The sequence below is a fragment of the Colias eurytheme genome, chromosome 3, assembly GCF_061535395.1.
Source record: "Colias eurytheme isolate Ceu_HAF_F1 chromosome 3, ilColEury1 Martin Lab GWU primary, whole genome shotgun sequence".
Classification (NCBI taxonomy): Eukaryota; Metazoa; Arthropoda; class Insecta; order Lepidoptera; family Pieridae; genus Colias; species Colias eurytheme.
In genome coordinates this window covers 8,199,993-8,224,461 of record NC_142982.1, presented here as the reverse complement: position 1 = coordinate 8,224,461, position 24,469 = coordinate 8,199,993, and the positions used below count along the sequence as shown (strand labels likewise).

The 24,469-nt window shown below is 31.9% G+C and overlaps 2 protein-coding genes across 3 annotated transcripts in view; one reads left to right on the top strand and one right to left on the bottom strand.

The window, feature by feature from the left end:
- The window catches only part of LOC149909789 (uncharacterized), a 35,064-nt gene extending 26,632 nt beyond the window's left edge, over window positions 1-8,432 (bottom strand). The window contains exons 1-5 of the mRNA XM_090120200.1: window positions 8,347-8,432; window positions 5,196-5,460; window positions 3,964-4,176; window positions 2,470-2,706; window positions 1,501-1,686 (exon numbers count right to left, since the gene is read on the bottom strand). Coding sequence (XP_089976326.1) covers window positions 1,501-1,686; window positions 2,470-2,706; window positions 3,964-4,176; window positions 5,196-5,460; window positions 8,347-8,432 — 987 coding nt within the window. The remainder of the gene's footprint in view (window positions 1-1,500; window positions 1,687-2,469; window positions 2,707-3,963; window positions 4,177-5,195; window positions 5,461-8,346) is intronic.
- Window positions 8,433-20,134: 11,702 nt separating this feature from the next.
- Window positions 20,135-24,469, top strand: part of LOC149909788 (ATP-binding cassette sub-family C member 4-like) — a 31,763-nt gene continuing 27,428 nt past the window's right edge. For both annotated transcript variants that reach the window (XM_090119876.1, XM_090119875.1), the window contains exon 1: window positions 20,135-20,579. In XM_090119876.1, coding sequence (XP_089976002.1) covers window positions 20,356-20,579 — 224 coding nt within the window. In that variant the 5' untranslated portion in view covers window positions 20,135-20,355. The remainder of the gene's footprint in view (window positions 20,580-24,469) is intronic.

Genomic DNA, 24,469 nt, shown 5'->3' with positions numbered 1-24,469 from the left:
AGGAAAGCAGATTTTATTTCTTTTATTAGATTACGTGAGATCGTTAGTCGTTACTTGCCAATATTAAGCCGTCCTCGTCGCGTCGTTTGGATAAACGACGCGACGAGGACGGCTTAATATTTTCGTGGAAAATTTATTTATGTAATCTTCATTTATCTGTTTTATATCTATATTTTCTGTCATTTAATAGTAAATAAGACATAATTGATGCACATTTGTGACACGTGTTTATAATATTTCTCAATTAATTGACTCAGAGATCTATGATATCTTATTTCTTAAGAATCAATTGAAAGCAACATCAACATTAATATTTCCGAGAAGTAATTTGTAGTTTATTAAAAGACTAAGCACCTCACACGCGAGAATTATACTGGTAGTAATGAGTAAAATGTTTATGAAAATTTTAAAGTAAGTATATAATTAAAAAATAAAAATACTATTCACGAGCTTGAAAATTGGTCACACAATAGTTAATTATTAGGAATAGTAAAGAAAGTTTGCTTTTCTATGACATGCATTCTTCGTGAACATCAGATTAAATGTGTTACATTATCTTTAAAATATCACTAGCATTCAATACCTAGTTATAAGCTACATGAGTAGCACATTCATTGAATGACGACTTTCAATGTAATGACTAGGCCTAACGTTGATTAAACAAGCGTCACTCTGTCCAACTCGTTAGCGGATATTAACATAGCCCTTTGAACAGAGCGGATCCCTCAGCATGTTGTTGAATGACGACAGTTGCTGAGAATTTACTTTGTCCACAAGAAGACGAAGCCAACTCTTATTTCTTTGTAGTTAAAAATACAATTGGTACCTAACGTACTAACTACGCTGTATGACGTTCAGTCAGGACGTTGAACGTTACATTACAACTTGTCCTTTAGTCATTCAATCAAATAACAAATTCAACCAGATGACTGCGACATATAGGTATCGTTATCACACTAATGTTAATCATTTCATCAGTTCCTATTTCCCATAAAACAGACTGTAATATTATTATCATTTAATTAATACGTATCGTCTACATTTAATAGATGAGAAAGATAAGTCTGTGTGTAGGTATACCTCTGTTGACAATCAAAATAAGTGCGGTCGAAATATAAAAAAGATATTTCGCACTTCGCAGATACTAGAAAAAAAAATGTTGTGTGGTTTTATGAAACCACGGTAAAAGTGAAACTGTTCGAACGGTTCCGAACACTGCTTTGTGTAGCGCATGTCGCGTGACGGTCGGCTGCCGAGTAGGTATACCTACTCGGCAGCCGCGATACACGCGACATGCGCTACACAGACCAAAAAGTTTGAGACGATGTAAATGTAATAAAAGTTTCACTTTAATATAAGTTTAATAAATTAGACGTGTGCCCCGTTCTGGTTTTAATGTTAATAAGTTTCATGATCCTACCAGTAGGTACGTCAGAAGATATTCCCTAAACATATGAAGTTTAACTACCACTTGTAATATAAGTTAATTAAGACACTTACTTCAGCCTTAATACGGTTATTGTCCGCTTCTTCAAGTAACAGCTGTTTAGAGACATCAGTTATTTGTTCTTTCAAGGCAGACAGTTCAGATCGCATCGCGCGTTCTGCCTCAATCGTGAGACCACGGGTAGAATCCACTTCGCTCTCCAAAGATAAAACTTTCCGGCGAGCCTGTTCTTCTTTATACTAGTGCAAATATGGATTATATAATTTGATGGTGTTGTTTATATTGTGATATAAATTAGTCAATATTGATACAGGCAATGAACTTAAACACGCAGAATCATTCAGGTTGGATAAAAGTATCTACCTAAATGTTAAAGTCTTGTTTGATGATAAGTTACTGATAGTTATTGTAAAGACAAGAGGTCTTTGTCCTCTTCTATCCTTATAATTATATCAAATTCTTAATTTCTAGAGAATTGAATCCCCCTAACATTTGAGAAGGGTTTGTTTATTTAGTAGGTACCAAGGAAAAAAAGTATGTTTAATTTTATTTATTCTAAGCATCTAACACAGTCACATATAGCAGCCCGTACCTACTAAACAGGGCATTTAATTTAATTATTTACATTTTAGACTATTGGCCTGTATCGAAAAACTGTTTCATCAACTGCACTGAGTTGGACAGCTTACAAGTAACAGCATAGTACTGAAAACTATTATTTTATGTTCCCTAACGATATCCCCTTTGCAATATGAGCCCATCAACGATATATTATGTAATATAGGTATAACCTAGGGCGTAGATGCGTTATACGCGCTCACGAAGTGGCACCATAAATTCGGGTCAAATGACCCGACTTGGAAATGTATGTCTTTTTTTTTTCGTATAGAAACTAGCGTGCCGTCTCTTTCTCGATTCTCAAATGCTATACGTTTGAACTTTGACATGTGCGTAACCGGGGCCATCATTTTTCGAACGATTAATTTAATATTATATCGTTGGAGCCAGTAGTATTCATGTACCATCAGCTCCCGATCCAACTGCACCCCTCTACACTGCTGCTCCGCCACAGCCGCGTCCCCCTGCGCCGCTTGCTCACTCAAGCGCAGTCTCTCACAAGCCCTGTTACACACTTCCTTCTCTAACTGAGTGAGGCGACTCCGTTCCTTCTCCGCTGCACTCCCTTTGTCTTTTAGTTTCTGAGCTAGCGCTGTTGTCGCGTTCTTGTATGTGTTGCGGTCTTCGATTAGCTTGTTGATCTGTTAAGTTTTGTGAAAGTAAGTAGTTCTATTTATAAACAGTCATATTATATTATTAAGTTATTTATAAACAGTTAATATTATGTGTTGCTCTTTGCAGGAGGTGTGTTTCAACCAACTATTTCTTTATAGGAGTTGGAAAGTATTGGATTATGGAATTGAGAAGATAAAAGGTTTATGAACAAAATGAATAATAATCAGATTTAAACGTAATGGACATTAAAGTTCTTTTGATGAACAGACAGGCATAATTACAGATCAGATACCTAATAATGGAAAATCCAAAAAAAAACTGACCGACCGACTATATCAACGTTCTTTTTTATGACAAATTATATACGCGCAAAAAACACTACATCATTCATTGCTAAATCCAACTTGTAGGCGCAAAATAGGATATTTTATATAGGTAATTCATATTAAAGTTATACAGATTTTATCATTCATGACGTATTTTCGATATAATTTAATTACTTTATGAAAAACAATATGAGCACAAAGAAAAATTTTCCATATTTTATTATATTATACTTATTTTACAACACGGTAACTACATGGTTTCGATATAATCATTTCCTACTTTACTCCACAGAAGTATTCCGTATATCATTAATTGTAAATCTATACCAGGAATTTCATTCTACGCTGAAGCGTAGACCACTTGAAGACAGAAGTATATTACAGATTACTCATTTTATTTTTGCGAGGCTGTTTTTGTTTGAAATTTACGGATTTATAGCACATAATATGTTTATTGCGCTTTTTGCGCAAAGGCAAAGGCTTATCATACCTACTCGCATAATAAAACTCACACTCATTATCATAAAACATATCTAGTACTTAATTTAATTAAATATGTAACTACTACCTGTGTATTTATCATCTCATCGTGACTAAACAGTTTAAATGTAAATATTTCTTATGTGAATATATTTTTTCCAGATTACATAAGGTCTTAAAAAATGTTCTCATAATTTCTTATTTATTTAGAAATTTATGAAATTAAATGTATTATTTCAGATTCTTTTAAACTGTGAATCCAAAATCCTTTTTTACTTTACTTTTTACTTTACTATTAGTAGCGCAGCAGCGGACCTAAAATTCAACTCAACTCAAATTTGTATTACTCACACTCACACTAAGTATACTTAGTGTTCATAAGTGTCCTTATTATTTCAGAAGTGACCTTTCTAATAACTATCTATTGATTTAAAACTGATACTTACCTATCATTATCACAAAACACACTACACGTACTTGTTTATTTATATCTCCTTCCTTCTCCTCAGCGAGCTTCAAGCGCCGCTGGTAGCCGGCTTCTAGATCCTTCCACGCAGCCTCCGCCCGCTCAAGCAGTTCCACTCTCTCCGCCTCCCGCCGGGCCAGTCGACCCGCTCGCTTCCGTAACTCCTCCGTGGCCGCGCCCAGCTCTGTCAGCCGTTGTATACACGCGGAGTCCATGCAACATGCCTACAAGCAATGATGTTTTACGTAAACAAAATTGGGAGTGGCAAGTCGAAATGTGACTAATTAGCCAGAATCGCCACCAGTTGTCTCTTTTTCGCTCATGATAATCGAGTACCTAATGCCATCTCACTTTGACGTCCAATAGTGCGTTTTTGAAGATCGAGTGGTGTGCTGGTTACCTATCTACACCTTATACTTATAATATCATTCCTCTTGGTGTTTTAGGTAGGAAAATGAAGTTCCGTACAAATTGGTCAAGTGGTCAAAATTATTCGTTAATATAAGGAACCTATTACAGGATCTCGTAGTAGGTAGTAATATTCCTCATACGATTGCCAATATTACAATTAATGATAAAAGAAAAATTTTAAGAAAATACCATTTAAGATTAATAAACTCGGTTGTGTGTCTATTTAGTCTAATGTATTTTAATATTTATCCACAACTAGAAGGCTTAAATTCAATAGAGAAGAAGTTTGTAATAGTGAGGTCATTGTTTCGTATAACGATGTAGGTATTAACAGAAACTGTAAATAAACAGGCCCAAATTATACTAATAGGAATTCAATAAACACAAATAAATCTCATTCATGTGACTTATATGATGATGATATTATGTAAGAATTTCGGTAAACAAAAAATATCTAACGAATAGCTGTAACTCGTAAATTTTACTTTAATCTTTTGTTTATTTTATCTGCCCTGACATTAATTTTGATATTTATAATTGACTAGCTTTCCGCCCGCGGGCGAAGCGATTACCGGGATAAAACCTATCCTATGTATCCTATTTCATGCAAATTGGTTCAGTAGTTCAGGCATGATTGAGTAACAGACAGACAGACAGAGTTACTTTCGCATTTATAATACCTATTAGTATGGATTTGAAAGTGACTGATCAAAACTAATTACATAGGTAGGTCTATTAAATGATTTTTTTCAAGCCGACAATTATGACAATCAATAAGGGAGATTGGCGAAGTGATGACTCATTTCGTCACTAATATTACCCAAATACGTACAGCATCAATTTTGTTCATTATATCCTTTTGATTTTTTTGTGGCTTTTTAGGTTGATGACGTGAACAAGGATTTTCCGCGCGCATCACGATTTTCGTTTCCACTGGTAGCCTCACTACTGGACCGATTAGAGGAGAAGTGCCAAAACTTGCGGAACTGATGCCTTTACTACTTCCAGATATCCCTTCATAACAATGGTTATCTTTAGACTTTAACTTTGTTTTCTCCTTATTGAGTTCGGCTTTCCTTCGATTCTCGTGCACAAACCTGAAAAAACGACCACATTCTTCTATAAATTCCAACAATTCCGACAATTACTCACCGTGACCGAGTTTAAGAAAATGTGCATATCAATAGAAAAAGCCTAAGAACTCCTAGGTAACATTCAACGTTATCTAAGTCAATGATATGGTCTAGACCTAGTGCCCGCATCAATTTTCAGCTAAGTACTTATCATAGTGATTAATAGAAACTAATTAGTGTATCTTTCCATATTTATTAGTGAACGGGTCTTTGTTTTAATATTCATAGAGCAAAAACATTTGGACATCTCAAATACATTAAAACCTACAAGGCCAACCTGACATTCGATACGAAGGAAGCTGGTACCGAAACAATATGTGTTAAATAATTTTAAATAAAATGAAAAGCATCAATTTTGGTTATATTAAGAATAAAATCCTAGCAATGTAAAAATAGTACCGTGCGAAGAAAATTACCAAGACAAAAAAGTAACCTAGCTCCGGTCATTACCACGAGGGCGATGTAGGTTTAAAAAGGAATAAACCGCGACTTCATCGGATACAAAACCTGATATGTGGTTTCTTTTTCTCCTTTAAGCTGTAAGCACTTGCTTGGCATAACGATTGCGCGCGCATTCGTAACAGGCGTATAACCCGTTACACAAATGTACCTACTGTTTTTTATTGAGTTAATTTCTTACTTCATATAATTGTGTCATTACCATTCATCTAGAAGGTATAGGTTATTTTTGTACGACACAGGCATACCTATACAATTATGCACAATGCATTTGATAAAACTCTACAATGTCACACCGTCCGCGTCGGATGCAAACCAGACGGGTGTAAATAAGTCTTTAAAATTCAAATACTGAAACAATAAATCGTTATCAATTAATTTACTACCTACGTACTGTATCGGTTTACGTACCGCGAGCTACGTAAATACTCAAAGCCTTCCTATATATCTGCGTATGATTGTTTTTGTTCTTAAGTAGGTACGCAAGCACGACTAAATTATAAAGATAAGAAGAAAGGAGAATTGTCTTTACTTTCCCTCATTACTTCTCAGTTTTATTTCTGATGGAAATATTTAGATATTGCAGACGACAGAGATAGAAGTAACAAATCCAAATGGTTCTAATACCTAAGTCTAATGGATCATAGAAAATTTAGTTTTAATTTTAGCTATAAAATAAAAAAACATTACTGATATAGGCTTTCGACGCGACTATGTCCAAGCCGTTGCCATGCCAACACAGCACAGGCGAGATGCTGCTCCTCCGGCCGTTGAGACAACATGACCTTAATGTCACAGTCTCGGTCCAAACTCTCGTATGCATTTTTTATCGCCTCCTGATATTTGAATAGTTACAAAGGCAGTTTTTATTCTCTAATTAGCTTATATTTTTACATTGTAATTAAATTTAAATTTGGAAAGTAGAAATGAAAGCAATTAAATGACTAAAAAGTAATAACTATTACGTCTAAAAATTTCAGACAGATTTTTTTCGTGAAAACTTTTTTTTTATTTTTATATTTAATGTATCAATGTACTGTATATTTTAATGTAGATACCTTTAAATCGATGGAAGTGTTTTTTTCAAAAACCTTTTCTATATTCCACAAAATCAAAGAACTCAAGGATAATTCTTTTTTTGCTTTAAATCTTACATCTCTTTCTGATTTGGTTTGTTTGGTCGACGACTAAAATTAAAAAGAATAAGTACATTATTTAAATTATATGAATATATTAATTGTTTCGCTTTAAAGAAAAATACAATTTGATTTATTAGAGTTTTGCATAATATACCGGTTGGTCCATAATATCCATTTTTAAGACGCAGTATTCAAATAATCAATCAAATGCCCGAATTAATTTACAAGTGCCATTTAAAATTTACATGTTAATAATATTTTTTCCACAACTTTAATTTATTTCTGCAAGTGTATTGACATTTTTTGTTGTGCTTATTGACGTCTTTCAGGTTCATTGTTCAATTATTAATTAGTACAGGTATCTCTCCAAGAAGGTTTTAAATAAAATTATTAAATTGCACAAAGAAATTAAAATAAAAGCATTTGTGTTCGCCCCAAGCTTGCCCATAACGTTATTGTAGATCTTTAATTAATTAAATTCTGTCATTGGAATCAATTGGAAAATTTCTTGATGGGCATTTTCTACCCAAAAACATAGAGCGTAACATAATTCGTTTTCCTGAAATATTAAAAAAAATCCCAACGATAGAAAACAAATCTTTATTTGATTATGTCGTCATGAAGGATGCAGGTGCAGAAACGCAAAATAAACCGTAAGCGCATAACTTAACCGATCGAGTTTTCGTTAATCTGAATAGCCCTGCAAAAAAATTAGAGTAGTACAGTGGAGTATTTATATAACGGTTCAATATCAGATCGTGCCGGCGGACGGCGCGACGCTTAACTTTCGATTACCCGATGTTTTTACATGTGAAGTGTGTACAGAAGGTCCGCAGTGCATTCCACGGGCTGGCCTAGAAACTTTTGAGGCAATGTCAAGGGTAACTGACCCGCTTGCAAGCTATCAAGTATTCATCTTGCATTTCATCTCCGCTATTTTTTTGCACACTCTTCCACGTTTAGATCCTATTTATCTTTCCTATATAATATAATAAGGGAAATTATGAAATGGTAGAGTTCGCATCTAAACAACATTTATTTCTAGATACCATCACACTAAATCTGGAAATCTAGCCAAGACGAGAAAGCAAATTAACAATTAATCTCTTTATTTACGGACGAGCGCGACAAGTACTTAATAGCTTGGACGGTAATTTTCTCTATGAAGGATTACATAGATGATTCATCACTGAGCATCAGTATGCAAGTACTTCTTGTAGTGAAAAAAAGCAAAAGAGAAGGGTCGACATACCCCAGGCCGGCGACGGCATTGGCGCCACCGGCCGGTTCCCAGCGTAACGGTGCGAGCTTTCCAAGTATAGCCAACATTAGCCTCATCGCTAACTATTTTTAGCACCGCCATCGCCATATCAATAGGAGCTTCAATTCAAACGCAAGAAATAGGCTACCATAATTAGATTTGATTTTAAAATCTTCTAAGAAAACACATCATATTTTTTGTGATACATTTACTTTATTTATTAAATTCGCATTAAGGCCTACGTCGATATTTATAGAAGTGTCAAGGGATTCCCTAGGATTAGAATGAGAATCTTAACGATCTAAGCACTTTATGAATTAATTAATACTGTGAATCATTAGTCACATAAATTAATAAAGTCGTTAAAATCGTGCCAATGTTATTTCCTCGTTGTTTAAAAATATGAATAAAGTTAATCGATCCATCTGGAGCAGTGCAGAGCAGCAAAAATTTGAGTGGATTTAAATAATTGACTAATTTAAAAACTAATAATATTATTTTTATATGCACCTTTAATTATTACAAGGTCATAAAAAAGGAAAAGTGATTTTAAAGGAAATTTAAATTACAGCCTAGATGTTTTTGTTTTTTGGTTGTTTTTGCCGAGCTTTGATGAGCGTCTATGGCAATCAAATTAAATTTTTTCTAGAACACATTTCAAAGTCAAATACTTATAAATAATGCATGATTATTACTTAACAATTACGCAGTTATGGTTGAAAATATATGACTACTGTTATCATTAGTAGATGCTTCTGTTTATAAATCCATAATGCAAGTAAATTAGTTTTTATAATAACGTCTAGAAAACTCTGGATTTCTACCTATTTTATATTTTGTATTTTACTTACTACTCAATATAAATTTAGGATGTTGATTGTTGGTACATAAGGGATTCTGGTACTTATAGTATAAAAGAAAGCGTGAACGTGTATATGTGTCTCTGAAGCCTTAGTAAAGACTTACATACATTTTTTGGAAATGTTCGGACCAAACAATAAAAAGATACATAAGTATATATTTATTACTTGCTCACAAAAATTCTCAAAAAACGGCGATACTGATTCGGTAGATAAAATCCAGACACTTAAAACTTGATAGTCATTAGAAACATAAATCATTCTCGCAGCCATAAATCGTTTTTTAATTTAAATTTTCTGTTTAAGCTAAAAAATGAATGATTAAAAATAAAGATGTAACGTTTCATTAAAGAAACGAATCTTAAATGGCAGCCAAAGCTGACATTGACATATGGTAGGGTCAGCAAAAAAGAAAATAAAAATAACCTAAATGGATAAATAATTTAATTTGCTTGTTGACAAACTGTTTTGTTATAGTATTTGTGTTTTTATATGAATTATCATATTCACGTATACAGAATGCAACAAAATCCCCATAATACTCGTAATGAGCCCATAAAACTGAACAACTTTTCGCAAAGAACATGTATGTCAAATTCCAATAAAATATTATTAACTATCGCAAATACATAATTATTGTCATGGTAAATTTATGATAAAAAGTATTATAGGGAAAATCAAATATATTTTAGTGATTTTACTTTACCCAGCTATTTTAGAAGCCATTGAAGATTCGTTTCTTTAATGAAACGCGTTATATATGCTTATTCTGTACCCACTGTAAAAAGCCCTCGTGAGAAGCGATACTTGTATGAAATAACATTTCTACCAAATCTTTCGGAAGACTTTATGTCTATGTGGAAATGTTCACAATGCAAGATATAATCAAAATATTTGTTTTTTTTTTGCTAAGATATCCCCATATTCTAATACAAAGCTATTCTATTGCGTTAACCTTATATTGTTGCAATCTATCGTTGGAGATTTGTAAATAGTGACTGTTAATCGAAACTAATTGTATAATATTATTATAGTTTTCTAATTTAAATCTTTTAACATCTCTATAAAATATTATGGAGCTAATTGTATGGAGCTATTATAATTCAAAATGGCTAGGTGATTTTGACACTACCTCTGAAAGATCGAGGCATAGGTTTTTGGTCGGAGATTACGTTGTTGTTTTTATTTTTGTGTAGTATTATTTACCTGCGACAAGGCCTTTTATACAATTTACATATTAGTTTTTTTGAATATTTTGCATTTGGAAATTTAAAGGTTTAAATCGGTAACATAATATGCTCAAGGTCACAAAACACCTTTCTAATCAAATGTTGAAAATAAACTTTTATCAATAACATAAACAAATTTAAATGTTGCATATAGGAGATGGCAAGTACTCACTTACAGATCGGATTAACTTGACAATTGAGGACAAAATTAATCAAGCGAGGATCCGTTATAACAGATGAACAAGTATTGAAGTCTCGGTTTTTTCCAGTCTGATCAAACACACCTTAAATAAATACATTAATTTTACACATCTTGATATTGATTATAGGACGTCCATGTTACATAACAATTCTATGCATTATATCACAGATTACCTATATCAAGGATATTACAAGGAAATCATGACGCTGTCGCGCCTGTCGCCTAATAGGTCGCCTATGGAAATATAGTTGAAGTATTCTTCTTATACTTATTACAGAAAAATAATTTTTAACCTTTTGCTGGCTCGGAGGATCCCTATATTCTCTGAAATGTTTTTGACCGCACTTTCACTTGGATGTTATCTTGTAGTGAGGACCATTGAGATAATATTACTACGTATGGAGGAGACACCGAGAACAAAATCTGTGCGCCATTTTTTTGCTCTAACTAAGTTTTAAAAATTATTATCTAGTTAGGTACTTACCGATTAAAGTTATTCCTTTGCACTTTTCCGTATTATTTGTATTATTTGTGTAATATCGTAACACACACGAAGGCATATTTGATGCGTTTCACTTTAAAACCATTAAAAAAAACCGCAACATAAGTGATGTAGGCGGTGTCGTCTCCATATTAATATTATCTCAATGGTGAGGACTGATTTTGTTTCACCATAGAAAATAAATAAACATCCCACAGAAAATATAATGGTCAATAAGTATATGGAGCGTGATCATAATAAGTTCAAGTAGATAAGGAAAACACAAGCACGTCAATTCGTTTGTTTAGTGTTTCAACCGCCTCGATTTTTTCTCGATTGGCATTCCACACAACAATATAATTAAAAAATCTACAAATTATCATTCAAAAAAAATATACGACTATATCATCATCATTGGCCATTTACGTCTATTTCAGACTATTATCGTAGTCGGTAAGGAGTCCCTATCTACTGCACTTCTTACGATGGCTATGTAGCCCAATAAGCGATGCACACGTGCGCCCACATTTGGGACACCTGTGTTCTCCAGGGAGTTGAGCGAAGACGGGTAGTTGAGTTTGGGCGTGTCGTTTTTGTCTTCTACGTTAAAAATACAACTAATTATTTATTTTTTTACTTTCAAAAATTTACAAATACTAATATTGTTTCACTTACTCATCAAAACTATTATTGTTCAGTTGTTTGTTAAATATGAACTTGATCGTGGTAATTTCGATATAAATTATCTACAGTATAAAGCATAATGACATTCTCAAATTTGCACACCTTCATTGGTCTGCTCGAACATCATTTTGCACATTTGACTGAATTACTGTTCCCGTTAAAAAAATTAATACTTGTAAACATGGAGACGTGCCAGACGTAATTCAATTAAATATTTATATTTCATAATCCTAAAAAGTAAAAATAAAATGTTTACCGACTTGTAACAATCGAAGCAGTAATTGATAGCGGAAGTAGAAGTTTATGATAATAAATTAATTTCAAATTAATGAACAATTGAATGAAACCACAGATCACAGAAAGATCTCTATGAATGAAAACTTAAATGTATTGTCTTCATTTTCAATGCGATCAATTCAACAATGTTTAACTTTTAGACATATTTTTTTTAATTAAACTTAATGAAAATGTGAAACGTGTAGTATTTACTTACCCGTTTAAAATAATTGAACTAGATTAGACACTATCTTATCTTATTTTATAATAAATACATAAATTGCACATACTTTAAATTATAGGCAATTACTGAATTCAGAATTTGATACTCCTAATTATGTGAAATGTATTATAAACCTACCACCTATAATAAATTTTACCGCTATAATTGTATTCTAACACTTTATACTAAATATTAAGATAAGTATTATAATTTCTAATTTTTATAAATCCGTATAAAATAAAAATATTATTTAGAAATTAAAAATGGACCGGTAATAATTAATGATAACCTAACAATTAGGTACTTACATTATTTTTTTCAATTTTTCAACCACAGACTATGTCAAAAAATTTCTACATTAAGTTATCTGTGAAAATGTGCTGAATTTTTTTTCACTCATTTTTAAATGCCGTGTGGAGCCGTATTAAATACATAAATATAAATTAGTCATAAGTCGTAATATTGATCATTTAATATTATTTTTAAACTAGATAAGTATACATATAAAAAAATATAAAACTCAATGAACCTTCTTAGAAATTCAATACTTTTTTATGAATTTATTTCTAAACGTTCTAGAATGTTTTTTAAAAATAAATAAATCGATGGAATCGCTGCTGGCTGCTGGCCGCTGCCCTATTGAGGCCGGCTACAAGTGGCAGACACGCTGCCTGCCGTCACACGGGTCGTCAATAGCCACATTGTACTTATTGTCACCATTCAGTATGATGACCCCACTGCACACTAGAATAACAATCAAATCAACGAACACCGGAACATGTAGTAACTGCTTAACAATTTCTCACTTGACTATTTTCCAGTGAACGGTGACTTTGACACACCCCCAAGTACATACGATCTGCAATAAATATCACGTATTGCAGGCATTTCGTTAATACGTGATGTACCAGAGTATACTCGTGATTCGTGATTTAATATTACAATTATTGAAAGAAGTGTCTGTAATATAATAACAACTAATAGTTTAGAAAGGAATTGACTATCATGTATGAGCATTAAGAGACTAAAGTGTAACACATGTTATTATCAGTAACATTTTACAAGATTGAGTACGTACCACAAAAAAAATATGAGATAACCCAAAAAATAAATCGTAAAACTGACAAAATAAAAAAGACTTATAAACAAACTACCCAGGAGGAGTCGGAGCGAGCAGCTAGTTATACATAAATCGTGATTAACGTACATATCGATTACATGGAAACAATAATTAATTACTTATGGATAATCGATATACAATATGTTAACAAGCATTGCTTAGAATTTTTAATTGATGTTACATAAATCTAAATAATATGTAGTGTAACTGCAATTGGAAATTCTAATCATTATCAACGCTCGAAATTAAATTAGACTGTATCAAATATAACATTCTGTGGAACTGTAAGAATAAAATAGATGTATGTAGGTATAACAATTTGTATTTAACTACTATGCTATCTTTTCTTTCTATGTGATTTGAATTAAAACTTAAGGGTATCTAGGTACCTACTAGCTTCATCAACAGATATCTTTTCAAATGGATAGATGAAATAAAATCAAGTCTTCATAATTTAGATGTTTATGTGCGTTTTATTTGTGTGGAATTTATGGCTTTTTACAATCATAGTGCTTATTATAATATCGGAACTTCACAAGACACTAAATCATAAATAAATAAAATCTTACATAATATCATGACAGAAAGAAGAAAATATTAAAAAGTGTATCATCATTTTATAGCGTTACATGACGTAAGTAATAGGTATAAATAGAAACGTTCTCTTGTAACGTTTATCACTTACTGATTACTGAAGCATACCCGGAATAATTTATGTAAATATTCAAATACAGAGAGATAAAATAGATGAGTTGATAAGAAAATTATCGTTTTATATAATAAAATATTACACTTTTATTACGTCTACACAAATCTTTACAAGTAGGAGTGAACAATGAACATGCTTCTTTATACACCACTATTTTATAATGGGGAAATTTTGCATAGATACCTCCGACTCCCTGGGATGGAGTTGTGGTTATTTCAGATTCCTACCGAAACCCCACACTGTTATGTCGCACTGCTTTGGGCGGAACTACGGGAACGGTTCTTACATACTCTTTCGCGTTTCCCGCCCAAAAGATGCCCGTTTCCAGGCCCATTCTCACCTGCACTCAGTTGGACAGCTTACAGGTGACGGCATTGTGCTAAATCTTAGGTATTATTTTATGCTCTTATATCGTTGTTTATACGTCACCTGGTGGTTCAAATAATCCATCTATATTTTGGCATGGGACTGTAGTCTATAACAGTCTATATTGTGTAGATATGTTTAGAAGGTACGTCATTCCTAATAAATATAAAACAATGAATAATGAATAAAGACTAAATAATGTACTAATTATGTTTTAATCGTTTTTCTATATATTATTTAATTGTTCAATGGAATGTATGGTGTGTTAAGATAATTTACACACATTTATATCTCGAATAAATATTTAGTATGTAGTATTATATAATAAATAATCATTACGATATAGACAAAGCCATTAAAGATTTACTACTGTTTAAAGGAATCTTTACCAAGAATATGTCATACGTAGATAGGTATTACAGTACTTGTGTTTAGGAATTGTATCAAATTTCGTAGAAAAGTATTGAATATCTGTAGATATTCCTACTGAACCTAATCAGAAGTCGATGCACCAAAAACGAGTCCACCAAAAAAATTCATAATTACATTAACCGCGAAAGAAAATGTTAAAAAAGTCTTATTATTAATTTTAAAAAGTATTTATCAATCAAAATATAAAGCGGATTTAGTGACCGTGTTATTCTTGGTGTTATTATGTGCTACTATGTCATTTATGTCTAAGTTTAAGGTTTTACTGCCACTACAATGAATGATCCGCGCGGCCGTGACTGTAAAGCACGATCAGCGTTTCTTTTCACACGCAAAACAAACATGCAATGCAGCGAAAATTCTTATAAGTTAAAACTAATTTAATAAAATATCGCCAAATGCAATGCTTTCTACGATTTTTTTAATTTTTGGAAAAATGTCTTTGAATGTTATGAATTTCAAAATAAGTATCGCTCATTGAGATTTTATTTGGTTTTTTAGATAGTTAATTGATTTGAAGAAATAAAAAATAAAATGTGCAATTTAGCACCAACACCATTATTTTTTATCTTTTTAATTAATGTTTTATAATGCAAATGTACCTAAATGTACCCAATGTCAAAAAAGGAATCCAATAAAACCTCGAGAGCCAAAATACATCGAACTCTCTGTACATTTATGTAAAGTTTGGCAAAATTTAATCAATCTTTAGAAATATTACGAATGTATTTTATTTCATAATGTCAATAATATATATGTACCTGTTCCATATTCACTGAAATCCAAACCAGACCAGATGTTATTAAAAATATCATGTAAATATTTGTGTAGAATTATGTATTGAACTAAATAAGGGAGTGTCCATTAATTACGTGAGGCGCTTTTTCAATTTTTTTAATTGATTAAATGGACCAAAAGAGTAGGTACAATTTGTTTTGTTACAATCGGGAAAAAAATTGCGTGATATTTGCTGAAACCCCTCCTCTCCCCAACGCGACGTAAGGTTAGATGAGATATGACTCGATCCCCTCCCCCCCCTAAAACACCTTACGTAATTTATGGACGCCCCCTAAGTTAGGTAAACATTCAAATATTGATTACGACGTTTTCGGCATAGATTATTCGAGTTTGAAGATATTATTAGATATAGAATTTTAACACAGTGGCTACATTTCCGTTGTAAACAATAAACCTGTTTAAACATTTTAGTTTTTTGGACTAATTTCTTTATATAAATTGTCATGTGATCTATCCAAATACGCAAAATATCTCATCCAAGACGGAGGCCCATTAGATATACGTACTAGATGTTATGTGACGTAGGCCCAGTAAATTTTGTAAACAAGTCATGTGCGAATCCTATCCTATCCTACTAATATTATAAACGCGAAAGTTTGTGAGGATGGATTAATGTGTTTGTTTAGGTGTGTATGTTTGTCACTCTTTCACGCAAATACTACTGACCGATTACAATGAAATTTAGCACAGATATAGAGAGTAACTTGGATTAACACATAGGTTTTATCCCGGAAATCCCACGGGAACGGGACCTATGTGGGTTTTTCTTTGAAAAACGAAGCCGTGGGCGGAAAGATAGTCTAATCTATTTGTAAAAACACTAAATACGACCGTAGCAATAACCGTAGATAAGTATCATCACCATAAATAATAAAAAAGAGCTGTGTGCCGAGTACACGTGTCAGTAGTGAAACTTCTTTGGCAAGGTTCAAGATACCAAAATCGTCGCCATACTCCATGACGTATCATTGCCATGACGCGACCTGGAAAATTCACTCTCAACGTGCCAAAAATTTAATGGTCGCCATTATTCTGGAAGTTAAGATTAAATAAGCATTATATATACTGTGACAATAACATATTGTTGGTTGGTACTACGAAAACTGTGTTTCTGAATACACAATATAATTTCAACCTGATATCAATCTTGACCACAATTACGCTTAATTCAACAAACTCAATACTCATTCCGACAATACATTTTTATATATTATATATATGTACCTACAACTTTAATACACTGGATGAATTAATTCCGCTGTGTTCTGGTATTTCTCAATAGAAAACAAAAACCACGCGTAATCAGTCAGCGAGATAAAGACAACAAAGACTTTATTCAGAAAGCTGCATAATATTTTTACGCATAAATACTGATGTTTTTAATGTAACGTGTTAGCATCTATTATATTTTGTATTTAAACGGAAGAACTTCCGTCTTGTATCAAACATGTTTTATTTATAACAGTCTGAAATTATAAAAAATTAAGAACGTGATAATATGTAACAATAACACTGAATTGATGTTAGAATGAGGATAAATAACAATGCAGTTTATAACGTTTATATGCATAATATGTGGGGGTTACAAATAAATGATGCAATCATCATCATCGAAGTATATAATCATCACAACGTACCTATATAACGTGATTTTCTGAAACAACAAACGTTTAATTATTGACCTAATCGAAGTTATATAATCTATACGGCAAATTTTTGTAGACGATACTTATTATATTGAATCAATATAAATGCAATCAAGTTGACGAGTCACAGTTACGTGCTATCTTCATCTCGTTACTGCATCTGTTAATAAGAGCGATAAGAATATTTTTTGTTATCAAATCAAAAAAAAATTCCGACTATGTTGTTTGTACTATGTAGGTATTGGTGTTTAATTTTGCGACCTTATTTTTAGAGTCTGTTTATTCTCTGGCATAGGCGTCTAGATAGAAGAAGCTGATAATTCGATAAACCAATAAAAAGTACCAACATAAATTATGTGACTACAGCGAAGATAATTGTTTGATATTCTATAAGCAGTTCCGTAGCACATTGAAATCAAAATACATTTCAAATATTTATGTATGAAGTAATATTAATCGTCGATTTCATTAATAATATACGATAAGGAAACGCCAAGTAAATTCCAAGCTATAAAAAGTTCACATTGTATATTATAGCCTCAGCCCCCGGAATCACAGACACAATAGAAAATCTATTGTGTCGTGGCCCGATCGGGCCGCTCGGTGGTCAAGGGGTTGTAAGTTTTTCAATCAGATTAATTATTCTTGTAAGCAAAAAAAATGGCACATGCACATGTTGAAGTAGTTAAATGTTAATATAAAGAGTGTATTGTACATACTACAGAATATAGATTATAGATCTTTGGGACACATATTATTATTGTCTTTAATTATAGTTCTTCAAACATTGTCTCTTTGAACTGTTGAGCAAATGAACATTGTGGCATAAACATCTTTCTTCAAGTCAGAAAGTCAGTAAGAGTCTTTTTCAATCTTCAAGAGTAATTTGAGGAAGAAGATAGACATATTATGTACCTAACGTAATATGTCTTTTGCACTTCTAACCAAAGAATTTTGTCAACTCGTTGCGTATTTTTTATCCATAAAATTTAAAGTTCTAAATCTTTATAGATTTATAGTAATTCGTTTATTCCTGGATTATTTTTAAGGAAAAGCCACCCATGGAATATTCATCGTGTTTCCTTTTCTCCTCCGGCATTTTGTCACTCCTATTGAAGAAAAATCTGTGAGCGACCAACGCGAACGTTGAGATTACGACAACAAAAAATAGTAGAACGCATTGTGCCACCGCACCGCCTAGGCCTTGGAGGATAGAACCGAGGGGTCTAACTAAAAGAAAACTTTGGTCTGCCAGGATACAGAAGGTGATTATTAGATGATTTTCTCCGTGTTCGTAAAGGATAGTGAAAGAGATGCAAAATCTATCTGCCCCATAATCCATACCAGTTACCACAAAACACACGCAAGAGGACACGAGAATTCATAGTCTGAATAATTGAGACCCTCAATGTGCCTCCGTTTCTGTCAAAGAGTGTCGGTTAATATGGTAATTCAATACATCTGCGTATGTTTTATGATAAGTTTTTTATCTTAATCACCTAATTATACATAAACCACAACACCAGATCTAGAAGAATTTTTTAATAAAAAATTAATTAGAATATCGACAACTTGTTTGTTTAGAATTTTCTATAATACCTATTCCGTGAACTGCCCTTTATAAACACATGTTAATGAGACAAGATGATTTAATTTTTAGATTTTTTTTAGAGAAATGATTAGTTAGGTATATGTCCGGTTTGTGCATTGCTGTTAATATTAAGATTCATAAGGTATGAGTGTAGGTATAATAATCAAATAAAAAATATATTTTAGAATCACCTTTTATATTATTATGCTTTGGCGTTACATTATTAGAAACCGTAATGTTACGAAAAAATTATTAATATATTTCTTTTATTTGTGTTTTGTTTATAATGTTTAGTAATAGAACATCTACTTCCCTTTATATAAATTTCTAAATTAACAATAATAATTTATCATCTTCCTCAAACGGACTTCATTCAAGATCTCTCCTGACACAGTTACATTGTAACTTGTAAGTAACGGATTAAATTAGTTCAGGATTATATGATATTGCTTACAAAATAAATACATACATGCAAATGTATTGTTTTATATGATTATACACGATTGTAATTATTTTTTATTGATTTTATAACATTATGAACTTGCTATTTTATAGTTTGTTTACTGTTTAAAACTATCATTAAAAATTATGTTTTAATTTTTATGTTTGATTTCAATAGATAAGTTCTAGAAACGTTTGGTGACATAATATTTTCGACCATTTATTAACTTTTATAAGGCAATTATCTGACGAAAATTATAGTCGTTTATCAAATATAAATGGTATTTATCGAAAACTAAAAACCACTAGTACTTTCTCAAGTGTGTCTACATAATTTTTCAATCGATAGGATCGATAGGATTACCACAATAATATCAGAAAACTAATATTAGCGGTTAATTTACATATTAGGCAGATAATAAAAATAAGTAAAATATTTTATATCCAGGTGAAATCTTCCTTTATGAGTTAAATTAATAATTCAAGATTCCTGTAGTAGGTACTTACGAAGCAAACATTTTGCTATCTTAAGAAATGTGGGAGATTCATCTTGCCAACTAATACGTGGGGAGTGACCTCTAGATCACCACACATTGGAGATGAGGAAAAAGTTAGCACGGAAAGCTCTGCAGTAAAGTTAATAGCGCTAATGAGGCTGCGAAGAACAAGAGCCACCGGGGAACGAGACGCTGGCGCCGCTCAAGTGCTGTCGCTTCATATAAACGAGATCACTCGGCGCGCGCACTCAGTGGAAGGAGGTTAGCGTTCGGTCGTGTCGTCAACAGTCAGACGCTCTGCGTTCGCGCACCCCGGCCTAGCGCCAGCACCGCGGTTTAGGACTGTCTAGATAAAAATGATATTCCTTTTTTAAATTTTTCGTTTTGACGTTCGTGTAAATCGCGTCCTACAAACATTATTGTTGCGAGTTCTAAATAATCATTCAAAATGGTCAGTGGAAATAAAAGCCCGAGCGATCCCATGAAAATTCCACCGAAAAATCGTGAAAAGAAAACCAACAATTACAAAAGAGCAAATATTTTTTCGAAAACATGGTTCATGTGGATGATGCCGACGTTCTGGCGGGGCTACAAGAGGGACCTATATGACGCCGATCTCACGAAACCTAAAGAAAACCATCATTCGGATAAGCTCGGCGATCGTTTGGAAAAGTAAGTGCGCAAAAATATTTATGTTCTTTACGTTGTAAGCTGTTGAAATTTTAAACTGTGTTTTCGTGATCACTGCTTACTGAGACGTTTAGCATATCCATGTGAACAGTGTCATATTTAACCGATTCAATTTACAAATGACGACCTTATAGCACAAGGTAATGAAAAATAAAGAAGTTTAAATCAGTCATAGTCAAACGTTAGCAAAATATATTTTACTTGTAAAAATTGCAGCACGGTGTGATCTATATAAATCGGGTGTAACTACGTATTTATTTTATTGTAGAGATATATACCGAGGGTAGATTAATAAATACGAATTACGACACACATTGTCAAATCTAGTCATAATAAACTTACTTTTTTTTCTAATTAATAATAGCTACATCATTTAGATCAAATTTAAACATTACTTCTTACTACATCACAAATTAAAATGCTAATATTTAAATTGTATTTTGTTACACTAAATAAAAGGTAATACACTAAAAAAACACACATTTACGATAAGCGTAGTTAGCGTTATTTAAAACAAAACAAATATGACTTCTGCAAACAAAACCATTATTATTTTAAATAATCTGTCGTGAGCGCAACGTGTCTTTTCAATTTTCAGTCCATTTGTATAAAATCACGATATATTATTATTCCATTAACAATGTATAGGGCTCTTTGTGTACGAAAGTGGTTACGATCAACGATGTGCTACCCTCTCTGAATAAATTCAATGAAAAAAGTAAAAGTTTACTGTCTGCGGTATTTTAAATACTTTTCCGTCGGCCGTAGATTATTTGGAGATTTTATAGAATGTGATATTATGTTTGCAGAATTAAAAATTCTGTATTATAATAAATATTAATATTTAATTGTGAAAATGAAAATAAAATCATTAGGTATAATTATTTTGTTCAATGTTCATGAATCAATAATAGGTAACCCAACCAATATCCAACAGAGAGTAATTTATAAAAAAATATTTTTTGAATTTGTTTCACTGGCACATAAGAATAATACTTGAATATTACAAATTTCTTCAATTTATCTGTAGAAATCTTCAATATGTAACTCAAAGTAAATTACAGGTTCATTTTATTTGTTTAGATGGTAGTGAACCATTAGAACACTTTCGTCATTAGAGTAAATATTAGCTTGTATAAATTATATGTATATATAAGCCAAGAACTTAGCAAAATACTCCTATCATATTACACGTGCAAACTATTTGGTACTAATGTTATCATTTTATCATAATTTATTTTTTTGATATAATAAAACTCTCATGGAATAACGAATCCAACAACCTTACCTTTACCTTTTTCAGCTCTACGGACTATAACATGTTACTAGGATTATCGTATGTTAAATACAAATATAAATCTTTATTAGGTATTCAAAATAGTTATGAATAAGTAAATATAGAAATATGTACTTATTTATATCTTTTCACCGGGAGCCATTTTCTATTTACACACAATATACCTACTTTACACGGAGAGTTCTTGATATTTAAACTCGTTACAAAATAAACTATAGAACCATTCAGTTATGTATATTTGTTTGAATTAACTATTTAAACTGTAGGTGGTAAATAGGGTATACATAAAAATTATAATCTGAATATGTCATGTTTTAATAAATTAATAAGCTAAAAAGCAAAAAAAATGTCTTTGTATTTTTCTAAATAAGTATCAGGTACATATTCTTCTAAATAGGTATCAGGTTTCTATCCTTATCAGGCACATGTGTTGTCAAATATAGGGTCAGAAGAGAAATAAAGCCAATGTCAAAAACATTCACTGTTATTATTCTGTATAAAAAAGTAGTAAAACGAAACCTCAAATTATGTGCCTATATCCTAAATAAGCGTTTTGGAAAACCAAGATAAAGAACAAGTTCTGTTTATCAAGTAAATTAAAAAAGACGTATCATGTATTAAAAAATATTTTTATACAGATTAATTAATACACAATTAAATTTAATTACACGAAGATATTTTAAGGAATTTCAAACATAAAAGTGGATGTTTTTGCCACTTTTTTTATTTTCTTGTATTTACTTATGAAAATTAAGAAAATATAAGATTGCATTCAACAGGCAAATTAATTGTTGTTCTTATTTTTATATAAAATTTAATGTCATGTCATAAAAGATTGCTGAATACTTACATTCTGTAATTTATAAAATAAAACAAAAAGATACATCAGCATACATTACACCTTGGCATGTACATTGTACAACCTGTAATACCTATGTTTTTATATCAGCTTCAAATACGCTTTACGAACAAGTAAAATTAGTAGCATCGTAACTTATAAAAACCTGAACCTGTCCTTATAAATTCAAATGGATTATTGTCCTTCTTCTTCTATGTCCTAGCAAAAACTGGAACGAATTCCCTTATCCCTAGTCTATTTATAGCGTTCGAACGCGTTCTAAGATCACATTACCTGAGCGAAGGTGCATTTACCTCTATGATCGTTTTTATTCTATAAAACCTTTATAGTATTGCGTTTTGACTTTAAATAGCACGCTCATTAGTCGGGAACAGGTCTGGACCGGGTATTTCATCCCGAGGGCTCCGTGCACCCCGCCTGTATTATTTTAACCAGCGACGTCTAGACATGCGCTTTATCCCGGCCCTTCACCTCTATTACATATAACGTACATAGTTTCGTAACTATCTATCAAGAGATATTTACCTATAAAGTATTTTCGATTTACACGTGCTGCCGGTTACGACATTGTGTATTTACAATTTGGGTACAATTTGTTCTGCCTCCATACTAGCCACTAGGTACTAGGTATACCTATACCTATAAGTATAGCTACTACAATAAAGTCAAACTAGATTAATAGCTTAAGCTTAATACTAGAAATACGTCTTTTAATTATTTACTTGATTATGAGAATTAACTGAAAATAATAGTAGTTAATAAACAACCAATAAACCATATATCAAGACTATTATTAGAATATTAATATAAAAGTTCATTACACAATTTATATCCATTATAATTCATGGTATTTAGTTAAGGTAGGTCATTAAAATCACATACTGCGTATATTTAAATATAGTGATTTCCGAGTAAACACAGCATAAAATACAGCTCAATGATACCTCAACCAAGGTTCATCCATAGTTTCATGTCTGAATTTTATTTAATTTCTTTGTAATAATATTACGTAACGTTCTGATGTTTTGGTAGAGTGATATAATGATCATCGTCGATTTACAGCCATCCAATTGTGCAAAGAATAACAAATCCGCGACTGGCTCACCTTCTTAGCATACTATACTTCCGTGCAACCCAGTTCTACATACAAGAACGTGGAAAATTTTATATAAATCACTCCAGTGCGTGTTTTGTTACGGATTTTTCAGATAACATTACATATTCTTTATTATATGTATAATTAAATGGAAACGAGTATAGAAAATATTATTTTTGTCTAAATTATTATAGTACTTAATTTCAATATTAACCTTGCATTGACTAGTTCATGAACTAGCTGGGCTATTTGTCATATAATAAATTTAATTTCATTTATAACCTTTTTTAAATATTATACTTTAATAAATTACATGTTATTATTTTTGTAGTACTCTATTATAATACAGTAATCTAAAATATATTGCGTTAATGATGAACATATAGCAGCTCTACAAGGTTTTATATTTGAGTGTTTTCACATAATATGCCGATTTGGAAATATATGAATTAAATGTTTGCCTTTACAGTTTAAACATATGTTTTCACGTAGGTTCAAGAACATTAATGAAAAAAAATTTTCGATCGTAAAGCACTCTCTGATGCTTCGCATCATGAGTCGTGCAATTGACTCGATGATCTAAGATCTAACCTCGATGGCTATAGGAAAAACAAGCTCTC